This window comes from Bombina bombina, chromosome 1, assembly GCF_027579735.1.
Source record: "Bombina bombina isolate aBomBom1 chromosome 1, aBomBom1.pri, whole genome shotgun sequence".
Lineage (NCBI taxonomy): Eukaryota > Metazoa > Chordata > Amphibia > Anura > Bombinatoridae > Bombina > Bombina bombina.
Genome location: NC_069499.1, coordinates 584358982 through 584377705, shown reverse-complemented (window position 1 = coordinate 584377705; position 18724 = coordinate 584358982). Strand labels below are relative to the sequence as shown.

Below are 18724 nucleotides of genomic sequence, written 5' to 3'. Positions count from 1 at the left end.
TTTTCAAATTGCTAAATAAGCGGCAAAGAATGCAGGATTTGCTATCCTAGCACGTAGAGCGTTGTGGCTCAAATCTTGGTCTGCTGATGTCTCATCAAAAACTAAGCTTTTAGCTATTCCTTTTAAAGGTAAGAGCCTTTTTGGGCCTGAATTGAAGGAGATCATTTCTGATATTACAGGAGGTAAAGGCCATGTCCTACCTCAGGATAAGTCTGTTAAGATGAGGGGTAAACAAAATAATTTTAGTTCCTTTCGGAACTTTAAAGGAGGACCCTCAGCTTCCTCTTCTTCCACAAAGCAGGAAGGGAATTTTACACAATCTAAGTCAGTCTGGAGGCCCAACCAGAACTGGAATAAAGGTAAACGATCAAAGAAGCCTGCTGCTGTTACAAAGACAGCATGAAGGGGTGGCCCCCGATCCGGGACCAGATCTTGTAGGGGGCAGACTCTCTTTCTTTGCCCAGGCTTGGGCAAGAGATGTTCAAGATCCCTGGGCACTAGAAATAGTGACCCACGGTTATCAATTGGAATTCAAGGACTTTCTCCCAAGAGGGAGATTTCATCTTTCAAGATTATCTGCAAACCAGATAAAAAGAGAGGCGTTCTTACGCTGTGTAAAAGACCTTTTTACCATGGAAGTAATTTGTCCAGTTCCAAAATTGGAACAGGGACAGGGGTTCTACTCAAATCTATTTGTGGTTCCCAAAAAAGAGGGAACTTTCAGACCCATCTTAGACCTCAAGTGTCTAAACAAGTTTCTCAGAGTTCCATCATTCAAGATGGAGACTATACGAACAATTTTACCAATGATCCAGGAGGGTCAATATATGACTACCGTGGACTTGAAGGATGCTTACCTTCATATTCCTATCCACAAGGATCATCATCAGTTTCTAAGGTTTGCCTTCTTGGACAAACATTATCAGTTCGTGGCTCTTCCCTTCGGGTTGGCCACAGCACCCAGAATCTTCACAAAGGTTCTAGGGTCTCTTTTGGCGGTTCTCAGACCGTGAGGCATTGCAGTGGCGCCTTATCTGGACGATATTCTGATCCAGGTGTCAACATATCATTTGACAAAATCTTACATGGACACAGTGTTGTCTTTTCTGAGAACTCACTGTTGGAAGGTGAACATAGAGAAAAGTCCCACAGACAAGGGTTCCTTTCTTGGGAACTCTGATAGACTCGGTAGCGATGAAAATATTTCTGACGGAGGTCAGAAAATCAAAGATTCTAAATACTTGCCCAGCACTTCAGTCCATTCCTCAGCCATCAGTGGCTCAGTGTATGAAGGTAATTGGATTAATGGTAGCGGCAATGGACATCGTTCCGTTTGCTCGCTTTCATCTCAGACCACTGCAGCTGTGCATGCTCGGACAGTGGAATGGGGACTATGCAAATTTATCTCCTCAGATACATCTGGATCAAGAGACCAGAGACGCTCTTCTTTGGTGGTTGTCACTGGATCATCTGTCCCAGGGGACTTGTTTCCACAGACCCACGTGGGTGATAGTGAAAACGGACGCCAGCCTTCTGGGCTGGGGCGCAGTCTGGAATTCCCTGAAGGCTCAGGGTCTTTGGACTCAGGTGGAGTCTCTACTTCCAATCAATATTCTGGAACTGAGGGCAATATTCAATGCGCTTCAGGCGTGGCCTCAGTTTTCTTCAGCCAAATTCATCAGATTCCAGTCGGACAACATCACAACTGTGGCTTATATCAATCATCAAGGGGGAACAAGGAGTTCCTTAGCGTTGAGAGAAGTATCCAAGATAATCCGTTGGGCAGAGGCCCACTCTTGTCATCTGTCAGCAATCTACATCCCAGGAGTAGAGAACTGGGAAGCGGATTTTCTAAGCCGACAGACTTTTCATCCGGGGGAGTGGGTACTCCACCCGGAAATATTTGCCTCATTGGTTCTTCGATGGGGTAAACCGGAATTGGATCTGATGGCATCTCGACAGAATGCCAAGCTTCCAAGATACGGATCCAGGTCGAGGGATCTCCAGGCCGAACTGATAGATGCCTTGGCAGTGCCTTGGTCGTTCAGCCTAGCTTATGTGTTTCCACCGTTTCCTCTCCTTCCACGTGTGATTGCTCGAATCAAACAGGAGAGAGCTTCAGTGATCCTGATAGCGCCTGCGTGGCCACGCAGGACTTGGTATGCGGATCTAGTGGACATGTCCTCTCTGCCACCGTGGAAACTTCCTTTGAGGCAGGACCTTCTCATTCAAGGTCCTTTCCAACATCCAAATCTTATTTCTCTGCAGCTGACTGCTTGGAGATTGAACGCTTGATTTTATCGAAGCGAGGATTCTCTGATTCAGTTATCAGTACTTTGATACAGGCTAGAAAACCTGTCACTAGAAGAATCTATCATAAGATATGGAGTAAATATCTTTATTGGTGTGAATTCAAGGTCTACTGATGGAGTAAAGTTAGGATTCCTAGGATTCTGTCTTTTCTCCAAGAAGGATTGGAGAAAGGCTTATCAGCTAGTTCCCTAAAGGGACACATTTCTGCGTTGTCAATTTTTGTCAGGCTCTAACCAGAATTAAGCCTGTATTTAGACCAATTACTCCTCCCTGGAGTTTGAATTTAGTTCTTCGAGTTCTTCAAGGGGTTCCGTTTGAAACTTTGCATTCCATAGATATAAAATTATTATCTTGGAAAGTTCTGTTTTTGGTTGCTATTTCTTCTGCTCGAAGAGTTTCTGAGCTTTCAGCGTTACAGTGTGATTCGCCTTATCTCATATTTCATTCTGATAAGGTGGTTTTACGTACAAAACCTGGTTTTCTTCCTAAGGTTGTTTCGAATAAGAATATTAATCAGGAAATTATTGTTCCTTCATTGTGTCCTAATCCTTCTTCTAAGAAGGAGTGTCTGTTACATAACTTGGACGTGGTCCGTGCCTTAAGGTTTTATTTACAGGCAACTAAGGATTTCCGTCAATCATCTTCATTGTTTATTGTTTATTCTGGAAAGCGTAGGGGTCAGAAAGCTACGGTTACCTCTCTTTCTTTTTGGCTGAGAAGTATCATCTGCCTGGCATATGAGATTGCTGGACAGCAGCCTCCTGAAAGAATTACGGCTCATTCTACTAGGGCTGTGGCTTCCACATGGGTTTTTAAAAACGATGCATCTGTTGAACAGATTTGTAAGGCTGCGACTTGGTCGTCCCTTCATACTTTTTCCAAATTTTCCAAATTTGATACTTTCGCTTCTTCTGAGGCTGTGTTTGGGAGAAAAGTTCTTCAAGCAGTGGTGCCTTCCGTTTAGGTCTCTGTCTTGTCCCTCCCTTTCATCCGTGTCCTGTTGCTTTGGTATTGTATCCCACAAGTAAGGATGAAATCCGTGGACTCGTCATATCTTGTAGAAGAAAAGGAAATTTATGCTTACCTGATAAATTGATTTCTTCTATGATACGACGAGTCCACGGCCCTCCTTGTCAATTTAAGACAGATTATATTTTTTATTATTTACAACTTCAGTCACCTCTGCACCTTTTAGCTTTTCCTTTCTCTTCCTATAACCTTCGGTCGAATGACTGGAGGTGGAGGGGAGGAGCTATATATACAGCTCTGCTGTGGTGCTCTTTGCCACTTCCTGTTAGCAGGAGGATAATATCCCACAAGTAAGGATGAAATCCGTGGACTCGTCGTATCGTAGAAGAAATCAATTTATCAGGTAAGCATAAATGTCCTTTTTCTTGGTTCAGACAGAGCTTGCAATTTTAGTAGACTTTTCATTTTACTTTTTAGTATCACATTTATTTTGTTTTCATGGTAACCTTTATTGAAAAGCATACCTATGTAGGCTCAGGAGCACTAGTGCACTGATGGAAGCTAGACGGCGATTGTTGACTACAGACATTTGCTTCTTGTCATTGGCTCACCAGATGTGTTAGCTAGCTCCCAGTAGTGTATTGCTGCTCTGTAGCTGAGTTAAACTGTGCAGGGGTTAAACATCTAGTTATATGCAAGCAATAATGTAACAATTAAACTCTAACAAATTAGAATATGCCAATTCATTGCTATAGAATATGCTATAAAGGGCCAGATTACAAGTGGAGCGCTAAATATCGCTTTTGTGAAAAAGATATTTGAAGCTCCACTGAGTAATACCATTGCACGCTAATGTGCGCTGGTATTACAAGTTGACACCAACTCATTTATATTAACACATAAATATATCTGTATACAAGCATAGACATAGATATTTACTGAGAATACGCAGTTCCCATAGACCACAATGTAAAGTGCCATTTTTATTCTTACACTACACACCCGCCAACTTTAGCCCTTAAAAACTGCTTAGTGCAGTTATTTTATTAAAAGATAAAAATGCTACAATTTTTATTTTTAAATAAACTAAATTACTTGGTGGTAGTTTTTTTTCCCACGTTTCTCTCTCCTTTGAAGTCTATGGCAGAGTACTGCTCCACCCGTAATCTAGCCCAGAGTGGGGTTATCTTGTAGGGAGAGAATGCCTCATTATGTTATCTGTCTAATTATTTACACAAAGTCCTTATCTTCTTTATTATTGTTTTCTCAAAGGCCAGTTCTTAGAGAGAACAATGGAAAATGTTAATGGGACATGAAACCCAATATTTTTTTTCCTGATTCAGCTAGAGCTTGTGATTTTAGACAACTTTCCAATTTACTTCTAGTTTCTACTTTGCATTGTTATCTTGGTATCCTTTGTTGAAAAGGATAGATAGGTAGACTCAGGAGCTGCTGATTAGCGGATGCACATATATGTCTCATGTTATTGGCTTACCCAATGTGCTAAAGGGACAGTCTACTCCAGAATTTTTATTGTTTAAAAAGATAGATAATCCCTTTATTACCCATTCTCCAGTTTTTCATAACCAACACAGTTACATTAGGATACTTTTTACCTCTGTAATTGCCTTAAGCTAAGCCTCTGCAGACTGCCCCCTTATTTCAGTTCTTTTGACAGGCTTTTAGCCAATCAGTGCTGACATATAAATAACTTCACGGGAGTGAGCACAGTTATCTATATAGCACACACGAACTAGTGCTGTCTAGCTGTGAAAAACTGTCAAAATGCACTGAGATAAGAGGTGGCCTTCAAAGGCTTAGAAATTAGCATATGAGCCTACCTAGATTTAGCTTTCAACAAAGAAAACCAAGAGAACAAAGCAAATGTGATAATAAAAGTAAATTAGAAAGTTGTTTAAAATTGCATGTCCTGTATGAATCATGAAAGTTAATTTTGACTAGACTGTCCTTTTTAGTTCTCAGTAATGCATTGCTGCTTCTTCAACAAAGGATACCAAGAGAATGAAGCACATTAGATAATATAAGTAAATTGAAAAGTTGTATGGTCTATCTGCATCATGAAAAAAAAAAGTTGAGGTTTCATGTCACTTTAAGTATAGTTGTGGATACAACAGGTAAAATCAGATCTTTCAAATGAGAAAATAAATAAATAGCTATTTGTAAACAGTTTAAATCACTCAAGTTTAAAGTGAATGTCAACTTTCAAGATTGAGTGCCCGGTTTTTAAAAATACTATTAAAAAAAGGGGCACTTTCATTCACGAAAGTTTACATTTCACCCGTTTTGTTAAAATACTTACCTTTTCTTCTTGAAGCCGGAGAAGCGATTCCCTCTCCTGCCGCTCGTCACTTCATACGTCAGCAATGACGAATACGGCATCCTCCAATCACGGCTCCCCCCCCCCAGGGGAATCATTGCCTGAGGCAACGCCGTGATTGGAGAAAGCCGGATTCGTCATTGCTGATGTATGAAAGCTCGCCGCAAACAGAAGTTATGAAGCAGCGGTCTAAAGACCGCTGCTCCATAACTTGCCAGTCTGCTCTGAGGGGGGCGGCATTGCACCAGCAGTTTGCAAGAAATGCTGGTGCAATGATAAGTGCCGACAGTGTATGCTGTCGGCATTTATCGATGTGCAGAGGACATGATAAGCTACTTTGTATCATGTACGCTAGCACATTGTTAAATATGCCCCCAAGAATATAGAAAGTCATCTTCTAAGTGTGCAACTAGTTTTGGATACCTTTGCTTTACAGGGAATAGTACAAATTTCCCCTCTAGTGCAGAAAATCAAGTGTAAATCATTTTCTTATGTTACTGTATAATTATAGTAAGACAAAGTATTAATATATAAAGATTATCCGTACTTTAGCATAACTGGTTAGTGTAGTAAGTGGGAAATCTGTTTGTTAAAATTTAATTTACCTTAAAGGGACATGAAATACAATGTTATGATTCAGAGAGTTCATTTTTAAACAACTTTTGAATTTTCTTCTACTAAATTTGTTTTGTAGTCTTGGTATCCTTTGTTGAAGGAGCAGTAATTCACTACTGGGAACTAGCTGAACACATTAGGTGAGCCAATGACAAGAGACATGTATGTGCAGCCACCAATCAGCAGTTAGCTCCCAGTTGTGCAATGCTGCTCTTGAGCTTACCTATGTATGCTTTTCAACAAAGGATACCAAGTGAACAAAACAAATTACATCATAGAAGTTAACTGGAAAGTTGTTTAAAATCACATGCTCTTTCTGAATAATGAAAGACTGTACTGTCCATTTAGTGTTTTTCATGAAATAGAGGAATTACAAGTTTGATACCGTTATGCTATACAACGTAGCATATCAAAGCAAAGCTGAGCCACCAGTCTGAGGTTTTCTGTAGGTTTTAGGAATTTGGGTTCCTATAGGTTTCAGTAGAGTTTAGCAGACATATTTGCCCATACCCCTTTGGTCAATAACAGATTTGTATTTTCTTCATGATTTGACCGTATTTGTTCTAGGAATCCCCTATAACTGTTAAAATAAGTTTGCTGCAGTATGTTTGAGATACAATAAGTACAACATACAACTGGGCTTGTTACTCAACAGTCTTTAAATAAGTTTGCTGCAGTATGTTTGAGATACAATAAGTACAACATACAACTGGGCTTGTTACTCAACAGTCTTTAAATAAGTTTGCTTAAAATGGCATCATTTACAGATCATTACATTTTTGATAGTGGGGGATTTCTGGCGCTATGAAACAGTTGGGGAATTAAATTCATTTCTGGTCATTATTAAAAAAAATCTTGTTCATATCTCTAGATTGCTATTTTAACAGATCTTGTTAGATCAATATCAGATACTTGCACTGAGAGTGGATGTAACTAACGGCTGTGCACATATCTCACACAGAAAGACTTACAAAGAAATCATTCAGTAAGGGGCATGACAGTAGCACAGGGTGCAGACATGAATCAGCTGTCTGCATTGTGACCATCAGCTGACAGAGCGGCAGACAAACTTTCTCACCCTTAGGGTGCAATAAGAAGAGAAGGGGGGCGAGAGAGATTGAGAATGGATGCTTTGGTTGAGAGTTACGTAGTCTAGGGCGGTGTGAGATGCAGTAGAAATACATATATATCTGTTTATTACTTTATCACTTATGTGACTGTGTTTCATTTTTTTAATTTTAAATAAAAAGTGTCATGTGTGTCATAAATAATACACTCTGTGTTATTCCAGGTATCTGTGATTGTGTGTTACACATAGCTATCCACTACAATTCATGATAAAACATCTCTTTACACACTGCTACACAATTGCATCTGCTCACACACTTACTATTCATTGTTACACGCGTCACTGTTCCTTGGCACACATACAGCTGAATCACAGAGTTCTCTCAGTCTTAGCTCACCCGCATATTTGTTACATTATACTGTGATGCGCAGCTTTTTGTGATAGCTGATTGTTTCACATTCAGACACAGTTATCTGTCACTATACACTGGAACATACTGTAGCACATAGCAATCTGTCACCATTTACTCATACGCAAACATAGACACCCACTACTCATTATGATAAAGACATGCAATTATCTATCCCACACATTATAATATACACAGCCATCTGCTAGATCTTACTGAAGCAAAAATACAATATGTGCTTTTTTTTTTTACAGGGCAAGAGTTTAAGTATTTCATTAACATATAGTCATGGGGAGAAAGTTGGACCTATCTAAACTGAGCGACGATGAGGCCAAGCACGTTTGGGAGGTGATCCAGAGAGATTTCAGTCTGAGGAAGAAGGAGGAAGAAAGACTCGAGTGAGTTAGCAATATATACATATACATTGTCTCTATATTACAGTAGTTGCACATCAAAACTTTCAGAAGGAAGTTATGTTATCCATATAAGGACTCTCACATGATTGGAATCACTGGTCTATATTCTTTATTAATTCCTTTGTTTGTTTTCCTTCTTAATACAGGGAGAGTCCACAGCTGCATTCCTTACTTGTGGGAAATACTGAACCTGGCCACCAGGAGGAGGCAAAGACACCCCAGCCAAAGGCTTAACCTCTTAAGGACATATGACAGAATTTTTCCGTCATAAAACAATTGAGCAAACTGAAAGCTGTGTCCTTAAAGGGTTAAATACCTTCCCCACCTCCCTCATCCCCCAGTCATTCTTTGCCTTTCGTCACAGGAGGTTGGCAGAGAAGTGTCAGAAGATTTCAAAGTAGTTCCTTATTAGAAGGGGTATCTGCCCTTTTATATGGGACTGGAGTTTTAAGTAGTCTTGTCAGCCTCTCAGTGAGAGCATTGATGAAAGTTAGAGTCAGGGAGAGTCTTTCTGCAAAACCATCCAGACTCAGATTAACAGCTCCTAAGCAATCAGAGTTGACGAGTTTTGTTGCCTACTTTTCTTCACTCAGGTCCATGTCAGAAGCGATGCTACAGTATGTCACACTTCAAGGACCGTGTTTCTGTTCCACGACATAGATTCCGGTAAGATTGTTTCATTTTTTACACACAAATGTTAACGCTAGAAGACAGGGTCACAGTGGGACTCCTTTATCTTTATGGAATCGAGGGTTAATATCTCTTGAGGGCGATTGTTGAACAGTTGGGTGTTAATCATATTAGTTTATGTGATTTATGTTGCTTATATGTGTGAGTTGTTTTTGGGCTCATAGGCTGATATGAAACGTACAGGTGGCTCCGTTACTTTGAAAGCTGCGCTGTTTTATTAAGCTTGGCGCACTTTTCCTTTAGCAGGGGTGGTCCTGCATTGCGCACTGTGTGACCGGTAGTGGTCACGGTTTCCATTTCCTATTCCTGACCGAGTGACTATGGAGAGGAGCAAGTTTAATCTACACTGTCTGGGTCATAGGAGGTGGTGAGTGCCCCAGCCATTGGGGGTATAGGTGCCGGTTGTTTTTCTTGATTTATGTAACAGTTATCTAGTTATATAGGATTCTGATGTTTTAAAGGATGAGACCTCTACGACAGAATTCGATACCTGTGTATATTGTGAGGAGGCCCGGGTAATCAAGCCCGCTCAATTATGTTCCATATGCAGCAACAGGGTGTTTTCTTCATCCAATGTTGAGATTTCCGCCTCTGAGGACTCTTCGTCCCGTGAGGTGTGTCCTCTGCATTCATCTGATCCTACACATGCAGCTTCCCCTTTTACCACTAATCCTCCTCCTGGAGGGGGCCTTTTTCCACCAGACGTTACTCCGCAGTTCCGTATGGCGATGTCTGTGGCCTTATCTGTTTTGCCTCGTACAGCTACGTGCAAACGACGGGTTAATCCATGCACTCCTGCCCAGGGAGCATCATGTAAATTGACGGTTGTATCCAATCAGTCATCTGAGGATGCGGTTCTCTCTGAGGCTTCAGAGTACGGACTTTCTGGGTCGGAGCCTGCTGCTTCTATTCCTCCGGCAGAGGAGGATTTCGCTTTTAGATTTAGAGTAGCACGCCTGCGCTTCCTTCTAAGAGAAGTTATGACGATATTAGAGAGTCCTAGTACTGATCTGCCAGTCGAATATCAGAGCCCTGAATCAGAATGCAAATTTGTTTAAGGCAGGAAGGGATAGAGATCCTTTTCCCTTACGTCTTTATTTTGTTTGTTATTAAGATTCCCAGTTCTGGGCTCTTTAGGGGGGTTGTGTTGTTGCCCATCCCTATTTGGCTAACACTTTTTGTGCACTTGCCGATCGTTTTTACTATTCCATTTGGGGATAGTTTAATCTTAGAGCTCTGGATTATTAGATGAAACTCTTTTTATGAGGATATTTCCTCACGTGGGATATTTGTATACTGTCGACTTGGTGTCTTCCTATTGAAGCATCTCTGTCTCAATTCGAGGTGAGGTTCCCTTGATATTTTCCAGAAAGAATTAAGACATTGGAGATTATAATTTTTTTATCTGTGGGTTTCACGGTTTCTAGCCCCAAAACTAGGGTTTCCAGTTTTTCTGTTCAGGCCTTGATTCGCTCTGACAGATATGGCTTTGGAATCTACTTTTTCCTTCTGCTTGAGGGAAAGACTTATTTTGATTCCGCTATTCTGCAGTTTTCCGTTTGGAAGAGAACGAATCTGAGAGACCAATTTTCTTTGTTTTATTCTTTCCTTGCGGTTTAAGCCCAGCGTCATAGACCTCCACAAAGCCTGAGCAATCCAAGTGTTTTTTTTTTGGAAGATGACTCAATCCTGGAATAAGTCCAAGCAGAGCAGAGGCCCGTCGAACCTAGGTTGGCAGTAAGGACCAGTCTCGGGTCCTATCTTGGACCGCGTTAGGGACAGTCTATCGCTCTTTTCAGTCGCTATTTCAGGGACGTACAGGACCCATGGGTTTTGGAAGTCATAGCTAGGCTTCGATTCCCAGCCTCAGGACTCTTTCCTTCTCTTGACCCTGTCTTCCAGACAGAGAGAGGGAAACCTCTTCAGGTGGGCGCCGGTTTTGTTCTCCTTTGAAATCATTGCTATCGCTGAGTGAGGTTTGAGATATTATTCAAACCGTTTTGTTTGTGGTCCCACAGAGGGGGGGAACTCCCATCCTACTTGGTCCCTAAAGTACTTAAGCAAGCTTATCATGTCTCCTTGTTTCGGAAGGAGACTATATGGTCCACTCTACCTTTGGTACGGGAAAAGCAGTGCAGGACCACGGTTGAGGAAGGATTTCATTCTTTTCATTCCTCTTCAGGGAACATTCCGGTTTCTAAGGTTGATGTTTCTTGACAGACTCGCTTCTGCTTCTAGAATCTTTTAGTCAGGGATTTTTTGGCAGTGCCAGACTCCAGATCTAGCGGTAGCTTCTCTTGTCTAGAGGAATCTGGTTCTAATCGCCTGCGTCTCGTTAGATAGAGTCCGCTAGGGTTTTCATCTGTCTTCCCCGTTCCTCGGGGACGGTAGAATACTTGACCAGAGTTTTCTGGTGTAGGGCTCCAGGATAGGTTCCTAGATGCTATTTTAGTCTTCATAGACATGAGGACTCATCTATCGGACTTGTAAAGTTTGATGTTAGCTTCACCAAGTCGTTCCCTCCAGACCTCCTTCAGGCATCGCTAGCTCTGTGTTAGGGGTATGGATTTGTCATGTGGTCCATCTTGGACTTCACTCCTTTTGTCAGGGCCCATCTCAGCCGAATATCGGTGTATGCTGAGGTAGAGGTGCAGCGTTGTTTTCGAATCTGTCATAACAGATTTACCTGGACTACTGGTTGAGGGTATTGCTCTCTAGTATTTTTGTCCAGATCTCCTGGGGGACATCTTTTTGAACTCATCCGGGGCAATTTTGACTTTGGTCGCAAATTCGCCAGGATGGTGAGGACATGCCAAGAGGGCATGGGGTCTGTGGACTTTATGGATCTTCAGGCAATCCTTTTGTTCTGAAGTTTAGTCTACTGGGTTAGTCCCAGTTTTAGATTATAGTCTGTCTTACTCTCAGTGGCTTAGAGCTCCTTCTGAGGCGAACGAGAGTCTCCCTAGCGATAAGGGTATCATCTCGGGTTTTGGTAGTGGGTGGAGGCCCACTACTGCTCGCGATCCTCTCTCCAGGGGCGGTCATCCGGGCTGGAAGTCTTTTTCAGACATTTCCCTTATCTGGGGATAAGGTCTTCACCCGAGGAGTTTTTCAGATGGAAGGGGATGCCGGATGCAGATCTCAGGTTGTCCCGTTTCAATATCAAATTTCCCGCAAGGGGTTGTGGTTTGGAATCTTTGGCGAAGCTAATGATAATGCATTAGTGGTGCCTTGGAGGTTCATTACAATTTTTCCTTTTGCTGCCATATCACTCCTTCCTCTAGGGGTGGCTCTACCCTAGCAGGAGCAGGCATCAGTGATGCTGATTGCTCCGTCACGACCGCAAAGATCGTGGTTTGCAGTTTAGTGGGGATGTCGTCTTTCCTTCCATGAGGGTTGCCTTGTTGCAGGGACCTGTTGGATCAGGGCCCCTTTGCTTCATCAGACCTTATTTTTCTGAGGCGGACTGCATGGAGATTGACGCTTAGTCTTAGCCAGGAGAGGGTTTCTGAGAGGTTATGGTCCTCTCCCTCCAGCGCGTAGCTTGTTCCTCATTAGTGGAGGACCCCCTTCTTCTGCGAGGAGCGTGGTTCATACTAGCACACTATCAAGTCTGCCAGGCTTCCTTTCTTTCCTCCAGGATGATCTGGAGAAGGGCCTCTTAGCTGGTTCTTTGTTCTGACAGTTTGGCCCTATCTGTTTATGGTCTGGAAGCTTGCTGAGGTTCCGGATATACAGTTTCTGTTTCTTTTTGTTAGGGTTCTGTCTACGATCAGGCCGGGACGATTGGATGCTCCTCCGTGGAGCTTAGATCTTGTTTTTCCAGCAGCATCGGGCTAATTTTGAACCTATGCATGTGGTTGACATTAGGTTGTTATCTTGGAAGTTTTTTTTTTTTTTTTTTGTCTAAATATTGCCTCTGCATGCAGAAGTCTTTGAGAATGCGACCTTGCAATGCGACCCTCCTTATCTGGGGTTTCACGATAATAGGGCTGTTCTACAAACCTAGTTAGATTTGCCTCCTAGGGTCGTGTCAAATCGCAAATTTGATCAAGAAATTGTGGTTCCTTTCTTATGTCCTATTCCTTTTTCCTTGAAAGTTTTCCACATAGGATGGATATGTACCTTGAAGTTCTTCTTCAGGCTACTTAGGCATAGACAGTTTTTTTCTCTGTTTGTTATCTATCTGGGGATCATAAGGGTCAGAAGGCTGTTTTACTTCCTTCTCCTTTAGTTGAGGAGTATCTTCCATTTGGCATATGAGACAGCGGGACACGAGGCTCTTCAGAGGTTTATGGCTCTTTCTACGAGATTAGTGTCGTCTTTTGTATCTTTTAAAATAGAGCCTCTATGGATCAGATTTGTAGGGTGGCTACCTGGGTCTCCTTACATTCTTTTTCCTAAATTTTAACAAAATTTTTGTTTTTGCTTCTGTGGAAGCAGCCTTCAGGAGAAAGGATTTTGTAGACTGTGGTGCCCTCCGATGGGCACTGCCTTTCCAATTTTACCCTCCCGTTAGCATTCAGTGTCCTCTAGAGCTTGGGTATAATTTTCTACAAGTAAGGAATGCAGCTGTGGACTCTCCCTGTATTAAGAAGGAAAACCTAAATTATGCTTACCTGATAATTTCCTTTCCTTCTGTACAGAGTCCACAGCTCCGTGTTCTCCCTTGGGCAGCCCTAAATTTTAACTTATTCTTCTAGCACCTTTTTCACCCTTACATTTCTCCTACTGTTCCTTGTTCCCTCAGCAGAATGACTGGGGGATGAGGGAGGTGGGGGGAGGTATTTAAGCCTTTGGCTGGGGTGTCTTTGCCTCCTCCTGGTGGCCAGGTTCAGTATTTCCCACAAGTAAGGAATGCAGCTGTGGACTCTCCCTGTACAGAAGGAAATTAAATTATCAGGTAAGCATAATTTATGTTTTCCAGCCACAGCATGATTTAGTAAATGAGTTGATGACATAGATTCACTTTCAACTCAAAGAACTTTCCAGTGGGATACATCTCTCTTATGCCTTTGTTATTCATTTTTTTAAAGATGATTTTTTAATAGATCTTATTAATGTTGGGTCAAATTACAGCACCAATTATTGTCCTGGTTGGTACTTAGTATTTTGAAGAACTTGCCATTAGTTAGTGAGTCGGCTTTGTAGTCATTTTAAAGATTAGTCTCACTGGACATTGGACTGAATAGTCCCACTCTCTGATCATTACCTGAGACCAGTGGTTCCTATTTTTTTCTGTCCAACAACTCCTTGGTTCCTTAAAGTCACCATTGGTGCCTCTACCTTACCCTGTAAAAATATTATTCAGAATAGCAGGGCATCATAATATGATTTAAAACAGTTACATTTAATCATTTATTTTTATATTTTAGTGCAGATAATTAAAAAGGTATTATCATGAACAGCTTTTTTTACCTTTTTGCTACAGGGAATTTTAGAGAAAAACTTGTTCAAAGTACAGGATAATTTGTATCATTTTTGCTATCACCCTGTATAAACAGAAATAGAGCATTTGTTTTATGATTTACCTATGAAAACTATGTATATTTTGGCATAAAAATAACTTTCAGTGGATGACGGTTTCAACTAACTATTTACTCACAGGATTATTTTAAAAATACCAAAAAATGTAAAATGTACAAAATGTAGCATTTTTTTCCCCGTGAAAAAATACAGCATGGAGCAGTTTCTAGGGCTGAAAAAAAACAACACTGAAAAGTGCCTTTATATTGGGGTCTATGGGAACTGTGTGTTCCCAGTACATATATATATATATATTTTTATATATAAGTTTATACCTTTATATACATATATATTTGTTTGTTTGTTAATATGTTATTTGTTAATATGTGTATATACACATATAAACACATAAATATATATGTATATATTCAGTAGAACAAAAGCGGTGAATCCCACGGACGGTCTCCGTGTCGTAGCCAGGATCCAAACAAGCAGGCACACAGGATTTTTCTTAAACACTCCGTTTAATGGCAGTAAATAAACCAAACGTTTCGGCTCTAACACGAGCCTTTGTCAATGGTGTACAAAAAGAAACGGTTTTGTACACCATTGACAAAGGCTCGTGTTAGAGCCGAAACGTTTGGTTTATTTACTGCCATTAAACGGAGTGTTTAAGAAAAATCCTGTGTGCCTGCTTGTTTGGATCCTGGCTACGACACGGAGACCGTCTGTGGGATTCACCACTTTTGTTCTACTGTTTGTATATTCTCAGTGAGAGCACCAGGTAGCTGAAGTGATAAAGTGAGTGCCGTACACCTCTGCAAATATGTATATATTCATATACATATATATTTATATTTGCGGCGCGACTTACCCCTTTCGCTGTGCTAGTTCTCATGCTGTGTCTCACGGCATGAGAACGAGGCTCCCATGGGAGCCTATGAAAGCATGCTCTAATGAGCGCAATGCTTCTGTGCATTGCAAGTTTGCAGTCGCATTGAACCTCACTTTTAATACCAGCCCACATTAGCTAATTTGCACTGGTATTACACAGTTGAGCACAAATATTGCTTTAGCGTAAGCAATATTTAGTGCTCAACTTGTAATCTGGCCCTTAGTAATTACTTTACTATTTTAAAAAAAATTGATTGTTAATGTAATGGATGGACTTGATGAAGTGATACCAGTTCTCCAGTATCTGGTTTCATGTTACTTAAAATGCCATCTTGTATCAATTTGTTTGCTTGGAGCATAGTTGTACAACTACACCAATAAACACACTTTATGGAAAGTGTTAATTAGTGCACAGCACACAGGTTATTATCTGATGACAGCAGATAGAACATTGGGATACACACAACTGTGTCAGCTACAGGCCTTTGCTGTATTTACTGCTACTAAACAATACAGATAATATTAACAATATGTGCTAATGTATAGCACTGGAAAAACAAAAAGTATAAGCCTTCTGCAATTGCTGCACTCTGTCACAGTCATAGAGAGTATAAGTTGCTGATAAACCCAAACTATCATAAATGCAAAAGCCTTGAAAGCAGTAAAACCTCAAATACAAAAAGTGAAAGTGGTATTACATTATAATAAATTATGAAAGAGAGTCTATATGCAGATAAAATTTCCATAGACTTAATTGCAAACCAGGATAAAATCCAGTGACACCAGTACAAAAACAGGAGACAGCTGGTCCTACTAGTTCGGCGTAGTGCCGTAATCTTAGACCATTTATTATTATTTATTCAAGGGCTACAAGGAGCCCGGTTTTCTCTAAGGAGCCTCAGCAGCCTCTACTAGATGCGAGAAGCCGTCCATACACTTTCTCCCGAGGAGAGCTGAAGATACGGCATTAGCGAGTGAGTTGATTGGTGTAGATTCACGCACCTTCCTACACAACCCCCTGATGCCATCAGGCGCCACACTAGACGACGACCACTAACGCAGGCAGTATCCACAACGGAAGGAGGTTCGTATAGTGAATAATCCCGCACCGGAGCTGCGGTTCACCTGGAACTGAACCTCGCAATTGGATATTGCATTAGGATCGGTTCGAGGACATGGTGTGATCAGGCGTGCTGTGGGGTGAGTGTGTAGACAGACTCTTGCCGACTAATGTGTAGTCACAGTTTTTGGATCATTATCCTACTTGCTTTTCTAGCCTCTCATATGTGCTCTCCTGGGATACCCATATTATGTTGATGTTTATGGACATTTAAAGGCACCTGGGTTGTTTCACTTATATATATATATTTTTGGCTTCAGTGACAGTTTACTACGGGGAAGTTCGTCTTGTTTTGTGGCATTACATTACTCATCTAGGATACAACACATCAAATTAGGATAATAAAGTTCCCTTCTAGATTGTAAGTTCCCATGGGAATCTGGCCCTTAATTCCTCCTGTATGTGTTTGTAAATGTTGTCCTGTCTCTTACAAGTTTTATATTATTGTTTTATTTAAATGAATTGTACTGATGGTGGACAGAGCTGCAGAATATGTTGGCGCTTCAAAAATAAAGTATAATAATAATAAAATAACAATAACACTTGGAAGGGCCCCCTAGCATTCTCTCCTAATGCTTTCCTACTAGTGCCCTCTATGGTGCCCTCAGTGCCCCCTCCCACCCTTTTTGCCTGTTAGTGCCCTCTTCTGTAATACCACGTTGGGAACCACTGTAAATTGTCCCAAAGCCAATTTCATTTTCATTATAAGAAGGTTCATATATGGAAACTCTCTTGCCTTTTTTTATAGTTTCCCGCAAATCGTCCCTCCAACTTGCAGTTTCATTTTACAACAGTATCTAGGCAACCAGGTCTGACACACTAAACATAACTGCTGCTTCCAAACCTGTACCAGAACCAGGCTGGAGAAAAATTGATCCTGTGCTTGTTTCTTCCACCAGTTTATGATCTCATCTTACATAAATGTTCTATTTTTCACAAATCTTTTTTTTTTCTACTTTCATCTCTAACCTTAGAATGACTTTCCCACATGTCATTGGTTAATCTTTCCCTAGTCCTACCACTATTGCACCTGCTGCCTCCATACTGTTTATGGTGATATCTGCACTTCTTTCATCTTCTAATCCTACAGCTTTCCTGCTTGATCCAATCGCATCATATATCTTTCCTGCCCTCTCACCTACACTCATTTTCTAGCTTGCATATTTAATCTCTCCATTACCTGTGGTACCTTTCTCATCTTGTAACCACTTCAGTGCTAAGCAATTTCACAACCCTGGACTGAAGCTGTTTTTTTTTACTGTTTATTCATAGCTTTTAACCCCTTAAGGATTGGTCATTTTAGAGAAAAATTTTCTCAAAGGACCGGAGATTTTTTAACATTTTTTCTATCACTCCATTTAAACAGAAATAAGGCCTTTGTTGTTTTTTTTTACCTATGAAACCTATATATATATATATATATATATATATATATATATATATATATATATATACTAGGCGATAAGCCTGGCCAGAGAGCAGTCTATGTTTAAAAAATACAAACCCCCAAGCTAAAGTTATAAAAAATAAAAAAGTAAAATTACAGAAAATGATAAACAAAGCTATCCAAAATAAAAAAATTAAACTTAAAGTAATACCCCTATGAAAATAAATAATCCCCCCAAAATAAAAACACCCCCTAATCTAATACTGACCAATAGCCATTAAAAGGGCCTTTTGTAGGGCATTGCCCTAAGTTAAACAGCTCTCTTACCTCTAAAAAATACTAAGTCCCCCCCCACCCACTAAACCCCCCCAAAATAAAAAAAACCTAACACTAAAAAAAACTAAACTACCCATTGCCATTGAGGCATTGCCCTTAAAAGGGAAATCAGCTCTTTTTCAAGCCCAAATAAACCCTAATCTAAAAACAAAACCACCCCAAAAGTTTAAATAAAAAAGCCTAAACCTAAGCCCCAAATAGGTACTCACTGTTACTGAAGTCCGGGAGAGAAGGTCTTCTTCCAGACGGATCCATCATCTTCTATCTTCATCCGTAGTGAAGGCGGTACGGAGCGGAGGTGCGGAGCTGTGTTCCCGATGCCTGGATCCTCAGCGGCACCCCTCAACGGCGGCGTTCCTCGGCGGCGGCGTACCTCAGTTGCATGGAGGCTCCTCTTTATCCGATGTCCATCGTAGACTGAAGATTGAATGCAAGGTGCCGCAATGAATTTGGGGTACCTTGCATTCCTATTAGCTGAAATTTTGAAATCAGCTAATAGGATTATAGCTACTGAAATGCTATTGGCTGTTCAAAATTTCAGCCAATAGGAATGCAAGGTACCCCAATAAATAAGGGGTATCTTGCATTCAATCGTCAGTATGCGACAGACAATCGCATGAATAGGAGCCTCCACGACGCCGAGGACCGCGGACGCCCTTGAGAATCCAGGCATCGGGAATACAGCTCTGCATCTCCGCTTTG

The 18724-nt window shown here is 41.1% G+C and overlaps 1 protein-coding gene across 5 annotated transcripts in view; it reads left to right on the top strand.

The window, feature by feature from the left end:
- The window catches only part of MLPH (melanophilin), a 196267-nt gene that overhangs the window by 20623 nt on the left and 156920 nt on the right, over nt 1–18724 (top strand). For 2 of the 5 annotated variants that reach the window (XM_053698856.1, XM_053698855.1), the window contains exon 1: nt 7001–8111. In XM_053698856.1, the coding sequence (XP_053554831.1) occupies nt 8002–8111 (110 nt within the window). In that variant the 5' untranslated portion in view covers nt 7001–8001. Of the gene's footprint in view, nt 1–7000; nt 8112–18724 lie in introns of those variants that run through there. The other 3 variants (XM_053698854.1, XM_053698852.1, XM_053698853.1) reach the window with 2 other exon arrangements.